The sequence below is a fragment of the Nicotiana attenuata genome, chromosome 9 (assembly GCF_001879085.1).
Source record: "Nicotiana attenuata strain UT chromosome 9, NIATTr2, whole genome shotgun sequence".
NCBI lineage: Eukaryota > Viridiplantae > Streptophyta > Magnoliopsida > Solanales > Solanaceae > Nicotiana > Nicotiana attenuata.
The window spans coordinates 22,917,984-22,938,939 of NC_031997.1; the positions used below are offsets into that span (position 1 = coordinate 22,917,984).

General features: G+C 36.5%; 1 protein-coding gene across 1 annotated transcript; it reads right to left on the reverse strand.

Annotated features, from left to right (window-relative positions):
• LOC109232153 lies at positions 1,327 to 4,548 on the reverse strand. The gene is made up of 8 exons (XM_019397833.1): positions 4,349 to 4,548; positions 3,809 to 3,874; positions 3,592 to 3,689; positions 3,404 to 3,441; positions 3,185 to 3,272; positions 2,867 to 3,076; positions 2,713 to 2,778; positions 1,327 to 1,688 (listed from the first exon to the last, which is right to left on the reverse strand). The coding sequence occupies exons 1-8, from the start codon at positions 4,407 to 4,409 to the stop codon at positions 1,521 to 1,523; spliced, it is 795 nt and encodes a 264-aa protein (XP_019253378.1). The 5' UTR covers positions 4,410 to 4,548; the 3' UTR covers positions 1,327 to 1,520.

Here is a 20,956-nt window from a genome sequence, read left to right on the forward strand (position 1 = left end):
ACTGAAATATACTTTGATTAATTTGCTTTCTGATTATATCATTCACAAATCTCTTTCTTATATACTTTTTTCCGATTATCAGTAGCCCGAGTTCTTCTAAATTCAAGCTTTGACCTAAAATTTAATTTTCGGTTAAACAAGGAGGTGACCATAAATAGATATTTGACTATAAAAATCAAAAGGTAGCTATGGAATATAATTTTTTAAAGAAATATTTATTTAAAATAAATAAGGTATCAACCTTTGCTACGGGAGATAAAAATTCCTATTTTTATTTAGCATCCCGTTTAGTTAATATTAGAAAATTTGAATGGAACCATATGAATAGAGGAATCGCTAAAATCGACCCTAAGTTGTTTCCTCTGTTTATCCGGGACAAGTCCAACATATATACAGTCGAATATTGAAGAGTTTACTTCTTCCCCTGTAATTTAATGATGCCACTCTTTTGCTAAACGAGAAGAAGATAAGTGTAAACTTGTCGGTGGAATGATACCTCATCATCAAGCCACCTTGTTAGCGATAGATGTGCTAATTATTATGCTTAATTGGAACTTCTTTTTCTTGATCTAAGCGTTAACTTAACTATTTATTTTTTTAAAATATGTTGTCCACTTGTATATTAGTATTATATACATGATATTCTAGGCTAATGTGACCTTCCCAGTAGTAGCCATCGTATGTTCATGATCACAACGCAGCATTCTTGCTCAGCAACAACTTAGCATATATAATAGGAGTAATATAACTATGGCTAACAGGGTGAGGTGAGGCCTGATAATCAATAACTGAGGATATTATTGAGAGACAACAGTTCAAATACCAACGTAGGCAAAAAACGAAAAGTGACTTATTACTATTGAAATAAAAATGTATAGTATGGGTGTGAATGTAACAAAGCATCTAATTCTGATAATGTTTGGAGGAGCCTCAAGAAAATATTTTTCATAAACAATCACCTATCATCCTTATTTGAGTAAGAGTGACAATACATATTGACGCCCCACCAACTCATCATATAACGAAATCAAATGACATAATGTGGTTTCAATAATGTTGGTTAATTAAAATACATGCAACATCAACTTTAGAATTGAAAGCGACAATGCTTGTTGGTTTCACACCTATCTATTAAATTAAATAAATTATTGGATAAAAAATTATCAAGTATGTAAAGTCAATGTTTAATATTGTGATCTCAACTCTCAAGTGGCATGTATGTCGACATCTTTATTTGATTCTTACATGGAACACATATTCAGAAAGCTTAAGAAAAATTTAATTAAAAATTAGCTGAGCTTATCTGGATTTCAACACGTACGAAATTTCTGGATGTACAAACCACCTTTCTTGATCTTCTTTTGTTATTTTATAATATACACATACATTGATAGAAGTACATATATTCACATACATTAAAGATGTTTACAAGGTTGAGATGGAGGGGGATATCAGTATATGTACGCTTTTTTACATATGTAGTGTGGTCCAAAGACTAGACCTTAGGGTTTTGAAATAAATTAAGCACCCACAGCTGTGGTTGCAAGAAGTGAATCTAATTCGCTTCCTGTGCGTCTCATCTTTTGATCTTCTTCTTCCTTGAACCATATTGCTGGAACCACTTGAAACAGATCAGTCACCATCTCCAGTGCATAGTCCGCTTCTTTGGTTTTGGTTGTTCTTCCAACCTTCAATATGGAAATAAATAGGCAAATTAAGCGTTTATACCATTAATTCACACGCTAAATTAGCTACTCTATCAATTAGAATTCCAAACTATGGGAAATTTTTGGGGAAAGAACTTATCAGCAATTCGCATTTGCACGAATTTTAGTTAGTTAACTAGTACAAGATCGAGGAGCATTAGTAGCAAACTGAATTGAGAGCTTGTTTTTTTGTTCTTCCTTTAGGTGTTGTTTGGCATTGAACATCAGGTATAGGTAAAAAAAAAAAAAAAAAAAAAATTCTTTGTAGCCCCACACAGTTAAAATTATGACCCCTTCAAAGGATATACACTTCGATTGATGAAGATAAGGTAATCCGAAGCAGTAAACGGGTCACATGGTTTTGAGATAAGCACAAGTTAAAATATCCATTCTTGTCATATACTATACCTACCATATAGTACCATTACACCTGTTGAACTTTTTACAAGTTCAATCACCCAACTCTCGGGTTGGATGGGACAAATTTATACTAGTTAGTAACTTAAGGGGGGAAGGGGGTGGGGTGGGGGGTTTTATTTGGTACGATTTTACTTTATGCAATGCAAAACTTTGATTGTTGAAAGGACACTAGGTTACATACTATTTGAGATAAGAACGAGCTAAAATATCTTCTTGTACCTTATTTCTATATATATGTTTCTGTCACCTAGCTAGTACTATTGCACTTACCGAACTTCAAATTTTGGACGGACCAAGATCATTCTTTTAAAAAAAAAAATCTATTTTGGGTCCTAACAAAGTCATTTACTATTTACTATAGTGGTATTATGTAAATTTCGTCTAATGGCTTGTAATTATAATTTCTTATACATCAAATACAAGGTAAACTTGGGGATTGAGTGGTGGTTAAATTTCACCCCACGTTCAGATAAGTGTAGAGTTTCGATCACTCTGTTTCTCTTCAACCTTTCCAATCTCAATACTCAGCAGTCAGCACTAAAATTACAATTATCTAAACAAAATCACAAAGTGAATTAGGACTTACCAAAACTGTTCGGAGCCCCACAGCTTTCCCAGCAGCTATGTTCCGAACATTGTCATCAAGGAAGAGCTAAAAACATACACAAACCAAAAGAATCAAACTCTGAACCACAACCACTAAAGCACATAGATCAAACAAATAAAGGATAAGAGCATACCGTGCGACAAGGCTCGACCTGAGCAGCTTCAATGGCGATATTCATTGCCTCCATTGAAGGCTTCAATATCACCGGAATCTCATTTGGCCGCATTGCCTTGGAGAGGTTACCATTCATAGTTTCGAAACAAATAATTTGTTCAAAACAATCCTTGATTCCTAGACGATCTAGTGCCTTTATTGCATGAATTCGATCCGAATTCGTGAAAATCTGCACATTTACTTTATTAATCAATCACAAAGTCCTTCATAGCATATTATTAATCAATCATCATCCGTGATCAATAGATCGCAATTTGAATACATTTGTATAACTTACAATTTTCCTTTGATTAATACTATGCAAGATGCTTCTTAATTGAGCATTCGGTTTAATCAATTCATACGGCAATCTTCCGTGCACATAGCTGTTCAGGAAGAAACAAAAGAAAAATTTCAGAAAGAATAATCTCTTTTTTTATTTTTTATTTAAAATAAAGTCATTCAAAATTGGGGAACGAGGGAGTCAAACTAAACAGTTTTTCTGAACATGTCTCACCTGTGATAATCATCGGCATCAATATCATAGCCTAACGCCTACAGTAAAAACAAAATAGATTGAAGAAAACAATTAATCGAATGATCTAGAATTGATTAATTGCAAACTATTGAAGTATCAATTAAGAATAACTATTGAAGTAGTATTAAATATTAATTAAGAATTAAGGCTAAAAATAGGAAAATTACTCGTAAACCGGCGAGAGAGCTGCCGTAAGTTTTGAAAAGCTCAACACGCAAAGCCGATGCTTTCGACTCCGGAAAACCACATTTCTCCACCAGAAAATCTGTTTTCAGCCAAACATCACAATTTTAGATTAAGAGATCACAGCTCATAATGTTTAATTACTTTAATTAATTACACAATCGAAAAGCAAAAGAGGGAAAAAAAGAACAGAATTCAAACCGTCAATGTTCTTCTTCAATGCTTGGCCAATTCCAGTCTTGGACGAGTACAGAGTATCATCCAAATCTAAACAAAAATATTATACAGAAATATTCTCAGATCACTCAACATATCTTCTCAACAAAACGAAATGAAAAGTAGGACTATTAACTATAATTCACACAATTCAACATGCGATCACGGAAATATTTTGAACTCGTCATCCACCGACAAAAAACTTGCATATGATTAAACGAATAAACAAAATTTCTCTCTAACAGCTTAAAATTATGAATGATACAGTTCATACAATTCAGCATAAACTGATACTCTCATTTTTAATTTATGTGACACTATTTTTATATATTTAAAAATAATTTACTTTTAAATTTCTATTTTATTCTTAATGAATAATTTATAATCAAACAAATGGTTACAACTTATTTTGAATTATAAGTTACAATAATATTTCTTTCTTCTTAAATTTTGTGCTCGGTCAAAGTCCAAACACCTATGGAAGGAGTACTATAGACAAGATAGCAGTTGAGCAAACGAACGTACCAAAAACAATAGAATCAAAAGGGGAAGAAGAATCACGAGAAGAATTGGAATATGAATCCATATTGGAGAAGGACGAACTGAACAAAACTATATATATATATAGAGAGAGCGCAAATGAAACTACGCAAATGTTAGCTGAAAGTAATTCTTTCTGTTATGTGAAAGGATGAGTACACGGAAGGGGCCTTTGAAACGGGGAGGTAAAGTGGGTATTTATAGGAGTTATAATAAGGTGGGGAAGAGACGTAGAAGAAGATAAGGACAAGAATGGGAATAAAGAAAATGATTTGCTGACTCGGACATCCTTAGATGACAACGAGTGTAATTTGACAGCTGATGCAATAAAGAAAGTAGGACCCACGCGTTGTCCAATGAGAGCAGCGCTACCTAATGGTTAGCGAGAGGACAATAATGCCCCTAATTCCATGATTGACACGTTGCTTCTGATTTTTTTAATAGTTCTAGAAAAGGAAAATATAGCAAAAGCGTTATATTAAGACAAGTGTCTTAACCACAAAAAGCCAAGTGGTATTGCTAAAACAAACTGAACTACTATTCTAACTAATTTTTCTTTTTTGAATTTTAAATTAATTAGTTTCACTACTTGAATTAATAAATATAGATATCTTATACTTATCGATAAAAAACGAAAATACAAGGAGAGTAATTTCTTCCTAATATAGTAGTAGTAGTAGTAGTAGTAGTGTGTGTTTGTGTGCGTGCGTGTGTATATATATGGGAGTAATTATTATACTATATTGGTAATTTATTAATAATTAACAATATTAAGTAATGGATAATACAATTAAATAACCAAGAAACACACACACACACACATACGTATATATATATATATATATATATATATATATATATATNAAAGGCTGGGTTAGGGTTGACTCTAATGGACCTTTTGAAAGAAAGTTTTCTAGTAAAAGACTATGATCCCTTCTTTGATATGCCAATTTTAGCCACAAGGCTAGTTTTGCAAACATGGCCCCTTCATAATTCGGTGCGAACTTTGAGCCGGGAAGGCTTATTTTGTGACACTTCTCAACTTCGCCCATTCGATTACGAGGATAGCCCTTCGACAATGAGAAAAATATTCTAAGGCTATCCCGGTAAGAATGGCTCACAACATCATCGACACTGAATTGACTTATTTTGACTGACTGCATTTATTTGACTCCCTCGCTTTTTTTCCTCTCTTTTTTTTCAAAATAAGGCCGGACCTTATGTAGGTTGCCTACGTATCCCATGTCCGATGGGAATCAGACCCGCGTAGTTCGGCTAAAAAATTCGGCAGAGTTTTGGGGTATTTTCAAGCACTGGTTTTTTTTTTCTTCTTATTCTTGATTTTCCCCACTCTTCTTTATTTTGCCGGTCATCACGTACCAAAACAAATGAATGTTCACATAATACGTAGGATGCATCATGATGGCCTGTTATTTTGGGGTACACCTGTCCTAGACGGACCCAACCCCTGTGTTGAGTCCCCTAAGTCAAAGATGCATGTGATGCAGATAAGCGCTCCTACTAGGGATCCGGCATGGGGCTGTGTTTTTCTAAGTTTCAAACACCTGGGGTTTTGGTCTAGACTTGGGGTACCCGAGCGGACAACTGGGGCCGAGGAGGGGGCGACGTACCGGGAGCACTGAAGTCTACCCGGCCTTGTCGCTTGCCCAGCCTCGCTCTATTTGGTATATTTTTCTAGAAAAAGTGGGCTACGCGAACGTATGCACCATTTTATTAAAGAAATGCAAAGGGTGGCGTAAAAAGACAATTATATACAATTCAACAATATTAAAGCGGTAAATAGATAGCAGTTGGCACAAAGGTTCACGAAATACAACAAATATCAATAAAAATAGGCCAAGTAAAAATCATGAAATAAGCTCGAATTCTTGAACCCTGAACCAGAGATTCTGGGTTCGATCCCCAGCAGAGTTGCCAGAGCTGTCACACCTCCTTTTTCATTACACCCCCGTAAAGAGGGTATAATAAAGGGAGTTATTTCCAACTTGAAGTGACAATCGAAACGAGATCATTTAATTAAAAATCAGAGTCGCCACTTGGGAGATTTATGGTGTCCCAAGTCACCGGTTTAAATCCCGAATCGAGGAAAAGAATGACTCTGTTATTACAGTCTGCGAATCAGAAATCCGAGTAAGGAATTCTGTTAACCCGGGAGAAGGTGTTAGGCACTCCCGAGTTCCGTGGTTCTAGCACGGTCGCTTTGATCATACTTGGCTTACGAAAATTGTTTTAATTACTGATTTTAAACCTATGTGCATTTGTTTCTTTCACCGCTTTTAATTAAGAAAATTAGCTTGAAACGGGTTACGCGTACGTATACCCACTTGTTTGGCGCATCAAAAGTCATGTCACGCGAACGTGTCCACAATTAATAACGTTTTATTATTATTAAGAGTGTTTGGGCCGAAGTTGCGCGAACGCATACTCCGGTTTGGTTTTAGAAATGTAGTTGTGTTACGCGAACGTATACGCAACCACACTTGGTATTTTAAACGGCCTTAAAGGATATTCTACGAAATATTATTTTTATCTAGCCTACGAAATTACTAAAAGGCCATGTGTGATTTTAATGAACTTACGTGAACTAAAATAATTAAAAGCTTGTAACCTATTTATTATTAAGAAAAGGTTGAGCAAAATTGCGCGAACGCATACTCCGNCTACGCGAACGCGACATAGGTCATGCGAACGCATTAAATGAAAATCAAGCCTAGCCCTTGGAGTCCAATAAGTCTATGCGAACGCGACAGCCCTGACGCGAACGCGGTTAATAAACGTGTGAAGCTACGCGATCGCGGAGCACTAATCGCGAACGCAATGAAGAAACTTGTCATCCTCCAGAATTACTCTACGCGAACGCGTAGAGGAGGATGCGAACGCGAAGAAGGAATTGGGACCTGCACAGCTGAAGGATTTTCTGCAACACTTGAAACTCCAAAATGCTCCGTTGAGCATCCGAAACACACCCGAGGGACCCAGGACCTCAACAAAACCTACGGACATGTCCCATAACATCATTCAAACTTGTACCAAACCTTAAACCACCTAAAACAACGCCGGAAATACGAATTAATCAAGGATTCAAGCCTAAGAACTTCAAATTCCAACAAAACACACTTTCGATCAAAAACTTAACCAAACCTCGCCCGAATAACCTGAAATTTTGCACACACATCCCAAATGACATGATGGAGCTACTGCAACTTCCGGAATTCCAATCCGACCCTCGGATCAAAAACTCACTATCGGACCGGAAACTTTAAAAATTCAAACTTCGGCATTTCAAGCCTAAATGAGCTACGAGCCTCCAAAATACACTCCGAACACGCTCCCAACCCCAAAATCACCTAACGGAGCTAACGGAACCATCGGATTTCCATTCTGAGGTCGTCTTCACACTGTTCCGATTACGGACCATCTTTCAACACTTAAGCTCTCATTTAGGGACTAAGTGTCCCAAAACACTCCGAATCCTAACACCGAACGTCCCGGCATACCAAAATAGCAGAAATGAACTTAGGGGAAGCGGTGAATGGGGAATCGGGGGGTAAATTCCAAAAACGACCGGCCGGGTCGTTACATTCCTAGAGGCCCAGTTTGGTGCCACGTGTCAAATGACGTGGCGCGCCAAGTCAAGCGAAAGAGCCAATAGGATCATGCCACGTGTCAAAATGACAAGGCATGCCCAGTCACACTGGAAGGCCAATGAAATCGTGCCACGTGTGCAAGCGACATGTTCTGGCCAATCAAATGCGGCCATGTCACCCTTCAATTTGATTGGTCCGAAAGAGTTTGTTCTTATCATGACTCTTCCCTTCCACAACTATAAATAGGGGTCTTCATAACTCAAAAAAGGGACCTGAAGTTACAATAAGAATCAAGAAAGAGCTCGTGGATCAAACACTGAAAATTCCTCCACAAGTTTCAAGCTTCAAGCAATCAAGTTCAAGTTCAAGCTCAAGAACAAAGAACTGTCACACCTCCTTTTTTCTTACTACACCCCCGGAAGAGTGTAATAAAGGGAGTTATTTCCAACTTGAAGTGACAATCGAAACGGGATTCATTTTATCAAAAATTCAGAGTCGCCACCTGGGAGATTTATAGTGTCCCAAATCACCGGTTTTAATCCCGAATCGAGGAAAAGAATGACTCTGTTATTATAGTCTGCGAACCAGAAATTCGGGTAAGAAATTCTGTTAACCCGGGAGAAGGGGTTAGGCACTCCCGAGTTCCGTGGTTCTAGCAGGGTCGCTTTGATCATACGTGGCTTATACAATTATTTAATTACTGATTTTAGAACCTATGTACATTTACTTCTTTTACCGCTTTTAATTAGAAATTTATCTTGAAACGGTTTTACGCGTACGTATACCCGCTTGTTTGGTGCGTCAAACATCATGTCACGCGAATGTGTCCACGGTTAATAACGCTTTATTATTATTAAGAAGATTTGGGCCAAAGTTGCGCGAACGCATACTCTGATTTTATTTTTAGAAGCGTAATTGTGTTATGCGAACGTATACACAATCACACTAGTATTTTAAAACGGCCCTAAAGGATATTCTATGAAATATTGGTCATTTTTAATATCTAGGTAGTAAATCTCATACGAGGGCCACGCAATTATTATTTTTGTTCGGCATGGCACACCCCGAAATATTCTACTTAAAGGTTTCTACACTAACTCGTGAGGGTCGTGGATTATGAGTTATCTAATTATAGCTCATATCAAATTATTTGAAATGATCTAACTTGAATAAAGAGGAAGCCCAAAAGAACTCAAAAATGGCATGTTAAAACTAAAGCTTAAAATGAAATAAATAAACAATGGTCCATTTCCCTTTGGGTCTGAGCCCCATGACATATTGCAATTATAGAATTCACGAATCGAAATAATTTGGGCCAAATTCGCCAATAGGCCCAGTTCGTACATGTGTGGGCAGAAAAGTGGAGATTCAGGATCAGCCTTCTTGCGTTCAGGCCCAGTAGGGCCCAAAATGAAACATGGTATCATTAATAAAAGCGAGACGCAAGTTCGAATCCATATACCAAACATAAGATTAACCTTTAGCATTTCACATTTTAAATCATCAAACAAATGGACAAAACTCTGGGTCATGACCGCTGAAGCACTAAATAGAGACGCACTTTACCGTTTCATCTTTCAAAAGACAAAATAACTTTCCCAACTTGCTGAATAATCCTCCAAGGCTAGTTCCAGCAGTTCGAGCCAAGAACATTTGGGACTAATTGGCCATTACAAAGCCATAATCCCAAAGACAGCTCTATTGGGCCTTAATCATTATGAACAGACACTAAACACTTGAAATAAAACACCACTTAACTGAATCCAAAGCAACTCAAGTCACAATTTCAAGGAGACGATATTAACTACCTCTAATACAACTTTCATGAATCTGATATGCTAATAGATATCTGCTAGCACCTTATCCTTTACGGGCTAAGTGCTAGGCTTAAAACCTGCTGATTTGGCCCATAGTTAACCAAATCCCCAAGCAAAGGCCAACACTCAATAAGATACTTTCAGTAAATTTCAAATAAGCATAAAATTTAGCATGAACACTGACTATGCATGAACACACCCATTTGAAGCCTACTAGAGATAGTTATGAACCATATTTCAACACATGATGTTGATACATACTACAACAATGAAACCAGGTCATCAGATCTCTATCAATGAACGACAGGCATTCAAAATATGAAGAATCAGGAAAGATGAACTGAAAGTCTAACTTGTAAACCCATTACCATTTCTGCTAATAATTACAAACCACTTATGTAAATCTAAATTAGACAAAAGGTCATAGCAAATCAGAAAACAAAGTGAAAGAATTCTCATGCTTCAACTCTTCAAATCTGTTCATTCCTCAAAATCTCATTTCTCAATTAACAAGGTTACAGAGGGGTGTACCTGGAAATTGAAAAGAAAGAAGCAGGATAATCAGAAATCCAGCAGCAGTAACAGGACAGCAGAATCAGCAGACTATTTTTGAAACCAGCAGATGAGATGCAACAGTCCAGATTTTAATTTGAAACTCAATGAGTCCACAGACCCCAAACCAGATTTGATTTGAACCCAACTTCAAGCCATTTCGACTCCAAATGAAGCAGCACAATTTTAAAAGATCAAAACCTCAAAGCTCAAGCAGAATTCCAATGGAACAGTAAACTAGCAATCCTTTTTTCGTTTGAGTTTCTCTGATTTTTTATTAAGCTCTCCTTTCTCTCTTTAGGTCTCAAATTTTTAGGCTCTGAAATCTCTAAAATCTGCCTTCTAAGGCAAGAAAGAGTGCCTTTATAGGCAAGCTAATAGGGCAACCTTTCAGATTTTAATTTACCCCTTAGGTCCCTAATTTTATGACTTGTTTGCTAAGTCATAGTGTCAAAATTAAAACCAACCCCTGCTAGAAGCTTCTAGGAACTTCTTTAAGCAGTTATCCAAGATTCTCTACTCTACAATTCCTAAATTATCCCCGAATACCCTGTTATTTTACCCTTAAGACCCAACGGGTCAACTGACCCCAAAAGAAAGACATTCCCCCAAGCTTTGGGCCAACGGCCAAATTTCCAAGTTGGACCTTTAACAAATGGGCTGATACTGACACACTTTCCCCCAAAACTCAGCCCAAACCACAAAACTTTAAAGAAAAGAAATGGCAAGTCCAATTCAAAACTGAAAGCAGTCCAAACACAATATTCTTTTTCTTTTCCTTTATTACTCTGAGTAAACACTTTAACAGAGACATTGCAAATCAATTCTAATCAAAGGAAAAGGACTGAACTGAAAGGGGAAGAAGCTAATGACTAAGTACTGATCTTGAAGAAGAAAGGAACGAGAAGAATACCGATGGAATCCAATTGGCTTTCAAAAATCTTCAATAGCACGGATGACTCGAACTCGAACTCCGGCGAATTTGAGAGCTTGACCGAACAGTGAGAATTGCCACACAAACATTAGCCGAACTTTCGTTCATGGCTAATGATTTGTGAAGCAATCGTCAACGCGTGTCAAGCGGAAACGGAATCAGAGGCTCGAGAGAATGAGAAATTCAAGAAACACTTATCCGAACTTTGACCAAATCTGCCGGAGATTCTTCTGGATTGTTCGAACAAAGTCCTTTTGTTGAAAGGCTGAGTGATTCATAACGTATTGACTATGGGTTGAAGATTCAATTCGAAAGATTTGGGAAAAAGAAGAAAAGTTTGGACCTTTAATCTTTGATCCAAAATTCGGAGAAATCCAGTGGTCTTTTGGACAAAGTGGTGACAGGGCATGAAAGAGGGGACAATGGGGGTTGGCTGGTTCAGATTTGGGGATGTTTGGAGGAGCTCCGCCGCCGTGAGACGATTTCCGTTCGGCGGAGCTACGGTGGAGGCGGGTGGTGATTTTTAGAGAGAAAGGGGATTTAGGTTTGGGGTTAATTTTCAGTTGAGTTAAGTGAAAGACCAATGAGTTTGGTCGTTTAATGTTGAGGGAAGAGTGAAACAACGTAGCTTAAGGTCGGGACTACGTCGTTTTGGCAAAGGCTGACTGGACCGGGTTTTGGGGAGCCTGGGCTGGGTTGAAACGGGTTTGGGAGGGAAATATTAGGCCTGGGTTTGAAGAGAAGGTTGGGCTGGAGGTTGTAATTCAAAAGCTGGCCCAAAAGCAAATTCCTTCTTTAATTTCTAACCCCCTTTTATTTCTTCTTTTGTTTTCTTTTGAAAATTAAAACTAAAAATCCTAAGTTAAATTAAAAACCAAACTAACTCATTAAAAATACTAACTAATCCTAGGTAATTAACACCATTAATAAATTAAAGAAAATCTACTCGAAAAATCGAAAATTAAAATTAAAGGGTGCAAAATGACTATTTTTGTGATTTTCCTTTTATAAGACAACTCAATTAATTAACTAATCCTAAGAATATTAAATTAAATCCTAAATGCAAATGCACATATATTTTTGTATTTTTCGTTAATTAAAATAAAATAAACATGCGCAAACAAATGCAAACAATTAACAGAAAATGCCACGAAAATCCACAAAATTGCAAATAATGAAAAGAAATTATTTTGTTTTGAAACTATGGGAGTAATTCATATAGGGCAAAAATCACGTGCTCACAGCTGCCCCTCTTTGCTCGGGAACATGAGGAGTTTTCGTGCAAAGATAAAGTGAGCGGAAACGAGCGATTTTTGCCCGTTTGAATACTCCGTGGGAAGCATTTTTGAAAGATTTGACCGCACCCTGCTTCCGAGGTTGCCTACATATCCTTGGCTAAAAAGGAATCAGGTCAGTGTAGTTCGGGAAGGTCTGGTAGCTGGGACTACCATGAAGCTGTGGTTTCACTGTTGCTGCTGCTGCTTACTGAACCCCCTTATTACACCGTGTCAAAATAAAAAGAAGCTAGACTAAGCTATGATCTATGAATTACAAAAGTCCTATATATGTCTTCAAACTTGCTCTTGTGTTGCCTTGCAGCATTGTTGACTTGTATTTTTCCGGTGAAATTCTTTTGTTGCTGCCTTGACTTGCATTCTGAAGTGTTCTCCCTTTCCCCAGGTGGCTGCCTGACTGCTCACTACACTTTGAGATGTTTTCCTTTCTCCGGGTGATGCTTGACCGCTGAACTCGAATGTATTCCCTGCTCTCCAGGCGGGTTCCTGATTGCTGAAACTTGAATTGTAATACCTCTGCTCTCCAGGCGGGCTCCTGACTGCTGAAACTTGAAATGTATGTCTCTGTTCTACAGGCGGGCTCCTGACTAGACTAGAAAACNAGCCTGGGCTGGGTTGAAACGGGTTTGGGAGGGAAATATTAGGCCTGGGTTTGAAGAGAAGGTTGGGCTGGAGGTTGTAATTCAAAAGCTGGCCCAAAAGCAAATTCCTTCTTTAATTTCTAACCCCCTTTTATTTCTTCTTTTGTTTTCTTTTGAAATTAAACTAAAAATCCTAAGTTAAATTAAAAACCAAACTAACTCATTAAAAATACTAACTAATCCTAAGTAATTAACACCATTAATAAATTAAAGAAAAGCTACTCGAAAAATCGAAAATTAAAATTAAAGGGTGCCAAATGACTATTCTTGTGATTTTTCTTTTATAAGACAACTCAATTAATTAACTAATCCTAAGAATATTAAATTAAATCCTAAATGCAAATGCACATATATTTTTGTATTTTTTGTTAATTAAAATAAAATAAACATGCGCAAACAAATACAAACAATTAACAGAAAATGCCACGAAAATTCACAAAATTGCAAATAATGAAAAGAAATTATTTTCTTTTGAAACTATGGGAGTAATTCATATAGGGCAAAAATCACGTGCTCACAAGAACGATTCAAGTATTCAAGATCAAGAACGAAGTCAAATCAAATACAAGGCGTTCAAGATCAAGGCTACTTGTTCGTGATAAAATTCGTGGCAAAATCAAAGTGTTCGCGACGGATAAATTAAATTCAAATTCAAGATCAAGCTCAAAGGCCCTTGAATTTATATTAGAAAAGTAGAATCAGAGGATTCATCGAGATTGTAACACTCAAATATTCGAAATAAAATACTACGATTGTTGCGATATTTTTCGGTCTTGATTTTATTTTCTCGACGCAAATTTATTGTCTACAAATTCTGGCACGCCCAGTGGGACAAGCATTGGCAGAATTCTTGGCAGATCATTCGATACCTGATGACTGGGAGCTAACTGATGAACTACCTGATGAGGACGCAATGGTCGTTGAAATTCAACCTCCAAGGAAGATGTACTTTGATGGTGCCGCGCATCGTAGGGGAGCCGGGGCTGGCGTAGTATTTGTCATTCCCCAAGGTGAAGTCTTGCCTTACTCCTTCACCTTGACACAACTCTGTTCCAACAATGTTGATGAGTATCAAGCATTAATACTTGGGCTTGAAATGGCCGTTGATATGAAGCAATTGCAATTGCAAGTCTTTGGTGACTCCGAGTTAGTGGTCAATCAGCTTTTGAGTAGTTACGAGGTCAAGAAGCCTGAACTACGCCCATATCATGATTACGCTAAAAAGTTGATAGGGTGGCTCGGTGATGTGACTATTCAGCATGTACTAAGGAAAGAAAATAAGAAGGCTGATGCTTTAGCTGCTCTAGCTTCATCATTAGCCCTGCCTGACCAAGCGCAAGTTACCATCTGCCAAAAATGGGTAGTACCGCCGCCAAATGAGGCTGAAGGTGAAGAAAACGAACTCAAGCATCTTGTTGCTGTTTCTAAAGTTGAGAAAGAAGAATGGCGACAACCCATTATCAACTACTTATGCTATGGGATACTTCCAGAAAATCCGAGGAGAAGGACTGAAATCCGTCGTCGTGCACCCCGCTTCCTTTACTACAAGAATACTCTATACAGAAGGTCGTTCGAGGGAGTACTCTTGCGATGCCTAGGAGAAGAAGCTCTTCAAGCTTTAAAAGAGGCACATTCTGGGGTATGTGGGTCAGACCAGTCCGGACCACAGCTCCACTTCCATATAAAAAGGATGGGATATTATTAGCCTACGATGGTAAAAGATTGCTTGGACTACGCTCGAAGATGCAAGGCTTGTCAATTCCATGCGAATTTTATTCATCAACCTCCTGAAGTGTTGCACCCGACTGTTGCATCCTGGCCATTTGACGCTTGGGGATTGGATGTTGTTGGACCACTGCCAAAGTCCTCTGGTGGGCACCTATACATATTGGCTACAACTGATTACTTCTCAAAATGGGCTGAAGCTGTTGCTCTTAAGGAAGTAAAGAAGGAAAATGTCGCAAGTTTCATCCAAGTAAACATTATTTATCAATTTGGCATTCCTCGTTACATAATAACGGATAATGGAAAGCCATTCGACAATAGGCTGATGAACAAGATTTGTGATCTCTTTGGCTTCAAGCAACGTAACTCTTCGATGTACAATGCTGCCGCCAATGGTCTAGCTGAGGCATTCAACAAGACTCTATGCAACTTGTTAAAGAAAGTCGTCTCCAAATCCAAACGAGATTGGAATGACCGTATGGAAGAAGCTCTATGGGCATATAGGACGACTCACCGCACGCCAACACATGCGACTCCTTATTCACTCGTTTATGGAGTCGAAGTCGTCTTGCCACTTGAGAGTCAAATACCTTCGTTACGACTGACTATTCAAGAAGGGATCACTGGTGAACAAAATGCTCGACTTCGATTAGCAGAGTTGGAAGCTCTTGATGAAAAGAGATTGGAAGCTCAACAGAGTCTTGAATGTTATCAAGCTCGATTGTCTCGCGCCTTCAATAAAAGAGTTCGTCCGAGATCCTTTCAAGTAGGAGATCAAGTCCTTGCCGTACGAAGACCCATAATTACTTCTCATAAACCTGTAGGGAAGTTCACTTCAAAATGGGATGGACCATATGTCGTACAAGAAGCTTATTCAAGTGGGGCTTACAAGCTGGTTGATGCAGATGGTATGAGAATCGGCCCTATCAACGGCAAGTTTTTGAAGAAGTATTATCCATGAAGTTGCAAGTCATGATGCTCCTCAACGTACGAGCCTAAACTGCAAGTCATGATGCTCCTCGACGTACGAGCCTAAAATGCAAGTCATGATGCTCCTTGACGTACGAGCCTAAACTGCAAGTCATGACGCTCCTCGACATACGAGCCTAAACTGCAAGTCATGACGCTCCTTGACGCATGAGCCTAAACTGCATGTTGCTACACTCTTGGCCCGCAAGAGTATAAATTGTGTACGGCCCCCCCAAAAAAAAAGTCCGCTAGGTTGAAAATCTCGAGAGAGGCGGCTAGGCAAAGGTTAGGACGTAAAATATATATATATATATAAGATCAAGAACGAAGTCAAATCAAATACAAGGCGTTCAAGATCAAGGCTACTTGTTCGTGATAAAATTCGTGGCAACAATCAAAGTGTTCGCGACGGATAAATCAAATTCAAATTCAAGATCAAGCTCAAAGGCCCTTGAATTTATACTAGAAAAGTAGAATCAGAGGATTCATAGAGATTGTAACACTCAAATATTCGAAATAAAATACTACGATTGTTGCGATATTTTTCGCTCTTGATTTTATTTTCTCGACGTAAATTTATTGTCTACAAATTTGTTTGCAACAAATTATATGTGATACAAAAATAAATTGCAACCACAATATAAATACGAAGAAACATAATTTTATTCATAAAAAGACGTGGGTACTATTCTGTTTATCCCCTTGATTCTTCTCTTCTGATTATCTCCGCGATTTGAGGGCTAGAATAGCGTGTTTCTCGAACGTAGGATAGTGCGGGCTTTCATGGATTTATTTGATATCCATGAAGTATGTTGGTGTTCTTGAAGTATTTGATTATCAAGAATTATCCGGCCACTTCTTGATCTCTTTGTGAATATCCCGTGAGTTTATGGGATTTTCGAGATGATCTCCATTTTTTAAGATGCCTCTTCAAAGGGAATATGTGACTCTTTTCATAGCTTTGATTTAGGGTTAGGGTAGAGTAACTTCCAAGAAACCCTTAATAGACTCCTAGGATTTCAAGAGTCCTGTAGCATCTTTAATTTAGGATTTGGCTTGATCCAATAAAATTTCGATGTCTACAAATGCCCCCTACTTCAAGGCTTGTCGGCATGGACTTGCGGAAAGGAGAGACATGACTTGAAGTACCAGGGTGGTAGACTTCTTCCCATTGCGTCACTTCTTGTTCACGTGGATTTCTGTTGTCTTTGTGTTCAATGAAGAAGCTGCCTTTCTCCAAAATTGTATTTCAGTAATAACTACATGATACAAATAATTTCTTTCCACGTAGCACTAAATTGTAGGAACTTAATATCTTGTTGTACATGGACTTTGCCACTTGGATCAGTTTTCCTCCTCGCAAAGATATGGCACGTCAATTGCAACTTTTATCTTTGGCAAATCACGTGACCAAGCAAACACTAGCAATCCATGTGACCAAGCAAACACTATAGCTCAGTCACTATATCAGTTGAATTTTGACTCCAACAAAATGAGGTCTCCAACCACCAGTTTGACGTGCTATTTTAAAATTTTACGCAAACTAATCCTCACGAGGTAATACTTGATTTTGACAGCAATCTCAGAATTTGAGCCTTCAATGGATGAAATAATATTCTTTACTCCACTTTGAAGTTTCACGGTTATGGTGAGATTATTTGGAGCATCCTCTCCGTTAGCTTGCGGCTTCCGCGAAAGACTACTTGAACGTCTTTCTTATAGTTTTGCGGCTTTGAACAGGAGACGTTGCCCCCTGGATTGCAGTCCTCATTTGAGATATATTTTTTTTTTCCGGCATCTCCAAGAAAATGAAGTGTTCGAATCTATCGAAGCCATTAAGCCCTGAACATAGCCATAAAAAAAGTTGAATTTGAAACTTGTAGTTTTTTTACTTGCAGGATGAAGAGATGAAGGGCAGAATTTATCCCACTGGGCGTGCTAATTTGTTTGCAACAAATTATATGTGATACAAAAATAAATTGCAACCACAATATAAATACGAAGAAACATAATTTTATTCATAAAAAGACGTGAGTACTATTCTGTTTATCCCCTTGATTCTTCTCTCCTGATTATCTCCGTGATTCGAGGGCTAGAATAGCGTGTTTCTCGAACGTAGGATAGTGCGGGCTTTCATGGATTTATTTGATATCCATGAAGTATGTTGGTGTTCTTGAAGTATTTGATTATCAAGAATTATCCGGCCACTTCTTGATCTCTTTGTGAATATCCCGTATGGGATTTTCGAGATGATCTCCATTTTTTGAGATGCCTCTTCAAAGGGAATATGTGACTCTTTTTATAGCTTTGATTTAGGGTTAGGGTAGAGTAACTTCCAAGAAACCCTAATAGACTCCCAGGATTTCAAGAGTCCAGTAGCATCTTTAATTTAGGACTTGGCTTGATCCAATAAAATTTCGATGTCTACAATATACACATAACTAAAATCATAATAAATAAATATTCATAAATGAAGAATTTAAAAAAATGAATAAATCAAATGATCTCGTGAAAATATATATACTAATTAAATTTAGATGTAGGAAAATTTAGTTAATAAATAGAACTCATAATTTCATAATAAAAAATACAAAAATTTAAAGAAGCTATTAGGATACTATACGTAAGATAATATATTATATATAAAATAAATTTTATTAAAATTAAAAATATTGGTACGTTTTTTTATAAAAATAATAAAAGGCTTATCTCTTTATACTTTTGATAAATTCAAAATTATAATTTAGTAAAAAAAATTATATTATTTAAATTTTCAGTAAAAATAAAATGAGAAAACTAATCAAATATTATAGTAAAAATGAATGTACGAAAAGAGGTGGATAAAGATAATTTTATAATATTTATATTTTGAATAAATAAATAAATAAATAAATAAATAAATAACACTCAAGAAAATTATTGATAAATTTAGACAATTGAAGAATTTTAAATAGTATAACATAAGTATAAAAATATATATTTTCAGAATAAGAAAATATATACATTGTTATACTAGAAGAGAAGTAGTATCAAAACATCAACCCAATTGACGAATTAATAAAAAATCACATTAGTAAATGTATAGTACCAAGTACTTGCTAATTAATAAAGAATAAACAAGGAATAAATAATTTAATTGATTACTATAATGCTTTGTATCCTTTGATTTTGTATAGATTTATTATATTTATGTACACTATATTAAATAATAAAATAGTAACTAATATTTATTAAAATAATATAATATATTAGATCATAATTTTATAAGATAAATATTCCATCAAATTATCCGCGCATCGCGCGGGTTCTAACACTACTAAAAATAAAATAAGCGGGTCAATTATTGAATGCCATTCATGTGTTAATTATGTTGGTTAGTAGGCAGTTGGACGTAAAACTTATATTTTTTTGAAAAAAGTAGTATTTAGAGCTAAGCTGAACAATAGTATTTAAATTTTGAAATTATATTTCACTTAAGAAAATATTGCAGTTTTATGAGTGGAGACATTTTTTTCTGAAAATTTTGTTTAAGTGGTCAAAATCACATTTGGATTTTTGAAAAGACTCATTTTCAAAAAATCTCCAAAAAAAACTAACAAAATATCATAGCCTAACACATGTTAGAAAAACAAAAAAATCGAAAATTCAAAAAAAATTCTATGGACAAACGGGTATGTCCATAAAAAAAATTCCTTTTCTTCGATTTTGTTTTTTCAAAAATGTGTTTTTTCATGAAAATTTACAAGTTGTTGAAAATTTTCCGAAAATGAGTTTTTCAAAAGACTACTTTTTCAAAATTTTCAACAATATTTTTCCATGCTCATAAAATTACAATATTTTTTAGAGTGAAATATATGTCCAAACATAATTTCAAATTCTAAATACTATTTTTCAACTTAGCTCCAAATACTACTTTTTTTAAAAAATTATAATTTTTATGTCCAAACGCCTACTAAATCTTTACCAATGAGATTTTGGTGTGGAGGAAAATCTAAAATATTTGCCAAACAAAATTTTCTGATTTTGTTAACTTAAATTCTTCAAAAAATTTCTTTTACACTAAAATAAGAAAAATAGTTTTTCTTGGCATATACACAAGTCATTTTTCTTATCCAAATATTTGATTCCTACTCTACATCACTTAGCTTACTCAACAACAACAAATGCAGTGTAATCTCATAAAAAAAGTTTGGAAAGGGTAGTGTATTCGCAGACCTTACCCTTACCTTATAAAGGTAGAGAGGCTGTTTCCGATAGACCCTCGGCTCAGGGAACAATGAAGAGAAGATAAAGCAGCCAAGTAACAAACAATGATAACAACAATGTAATATGGTAACGAGCGCGAATGACACAACTTGTAATAATAAAGAATCATGATGCGATAATACATAAATAATCCTAGTACTACTAGTAAGCCTAGGAGGAATACACTACTATCGGTCAACCTACAACCCTAATCCTCGACCTCCACACCTTTCTATCGTGGGTCGTATTCTCATTAAGCTGAAGCAACGACATGTCCTGCCTAATTACCTCTCCCCAATACTTCTTCGGCCTACCCCTTAACTTCCTCAGATCCGCCATGGACAACCCCTCACACCTCCTGACCGGAGCATCTATATATATCTCTCCTCTTCACGTGTCCAAACCATCTCAACTTCAATTCCAGCAACTTGTCCTCCGCAGATGTCACTCCTACCTTGTTCTTAAACTTCATTCCTAATCCTGTCCTTCCTAGTATGCCCACACATCCATCCCAATATCCTCAGTTACTAGATATTATTACCAACCTATGATACTAAAAGTTATCATCAAAACAAATTCTTATAGTACTTGTCTTTTAACTTATGAAGTTACCAATTTTTTCTTTCAACTTTTATACCCAGCTCAATGATTTCGCAAGGTAAAGTGTGTTTAAAATATATTCTCAATAGAAATTGTTTTCCTCCGTCTCAAGAGCAGTATTACGCTATTTATTTTTCAATCTTTCTAAGAACTTTCTAAAATCTCATTAATTCCATCTAAATCTTATGAGACAAATGAAATGGAAGG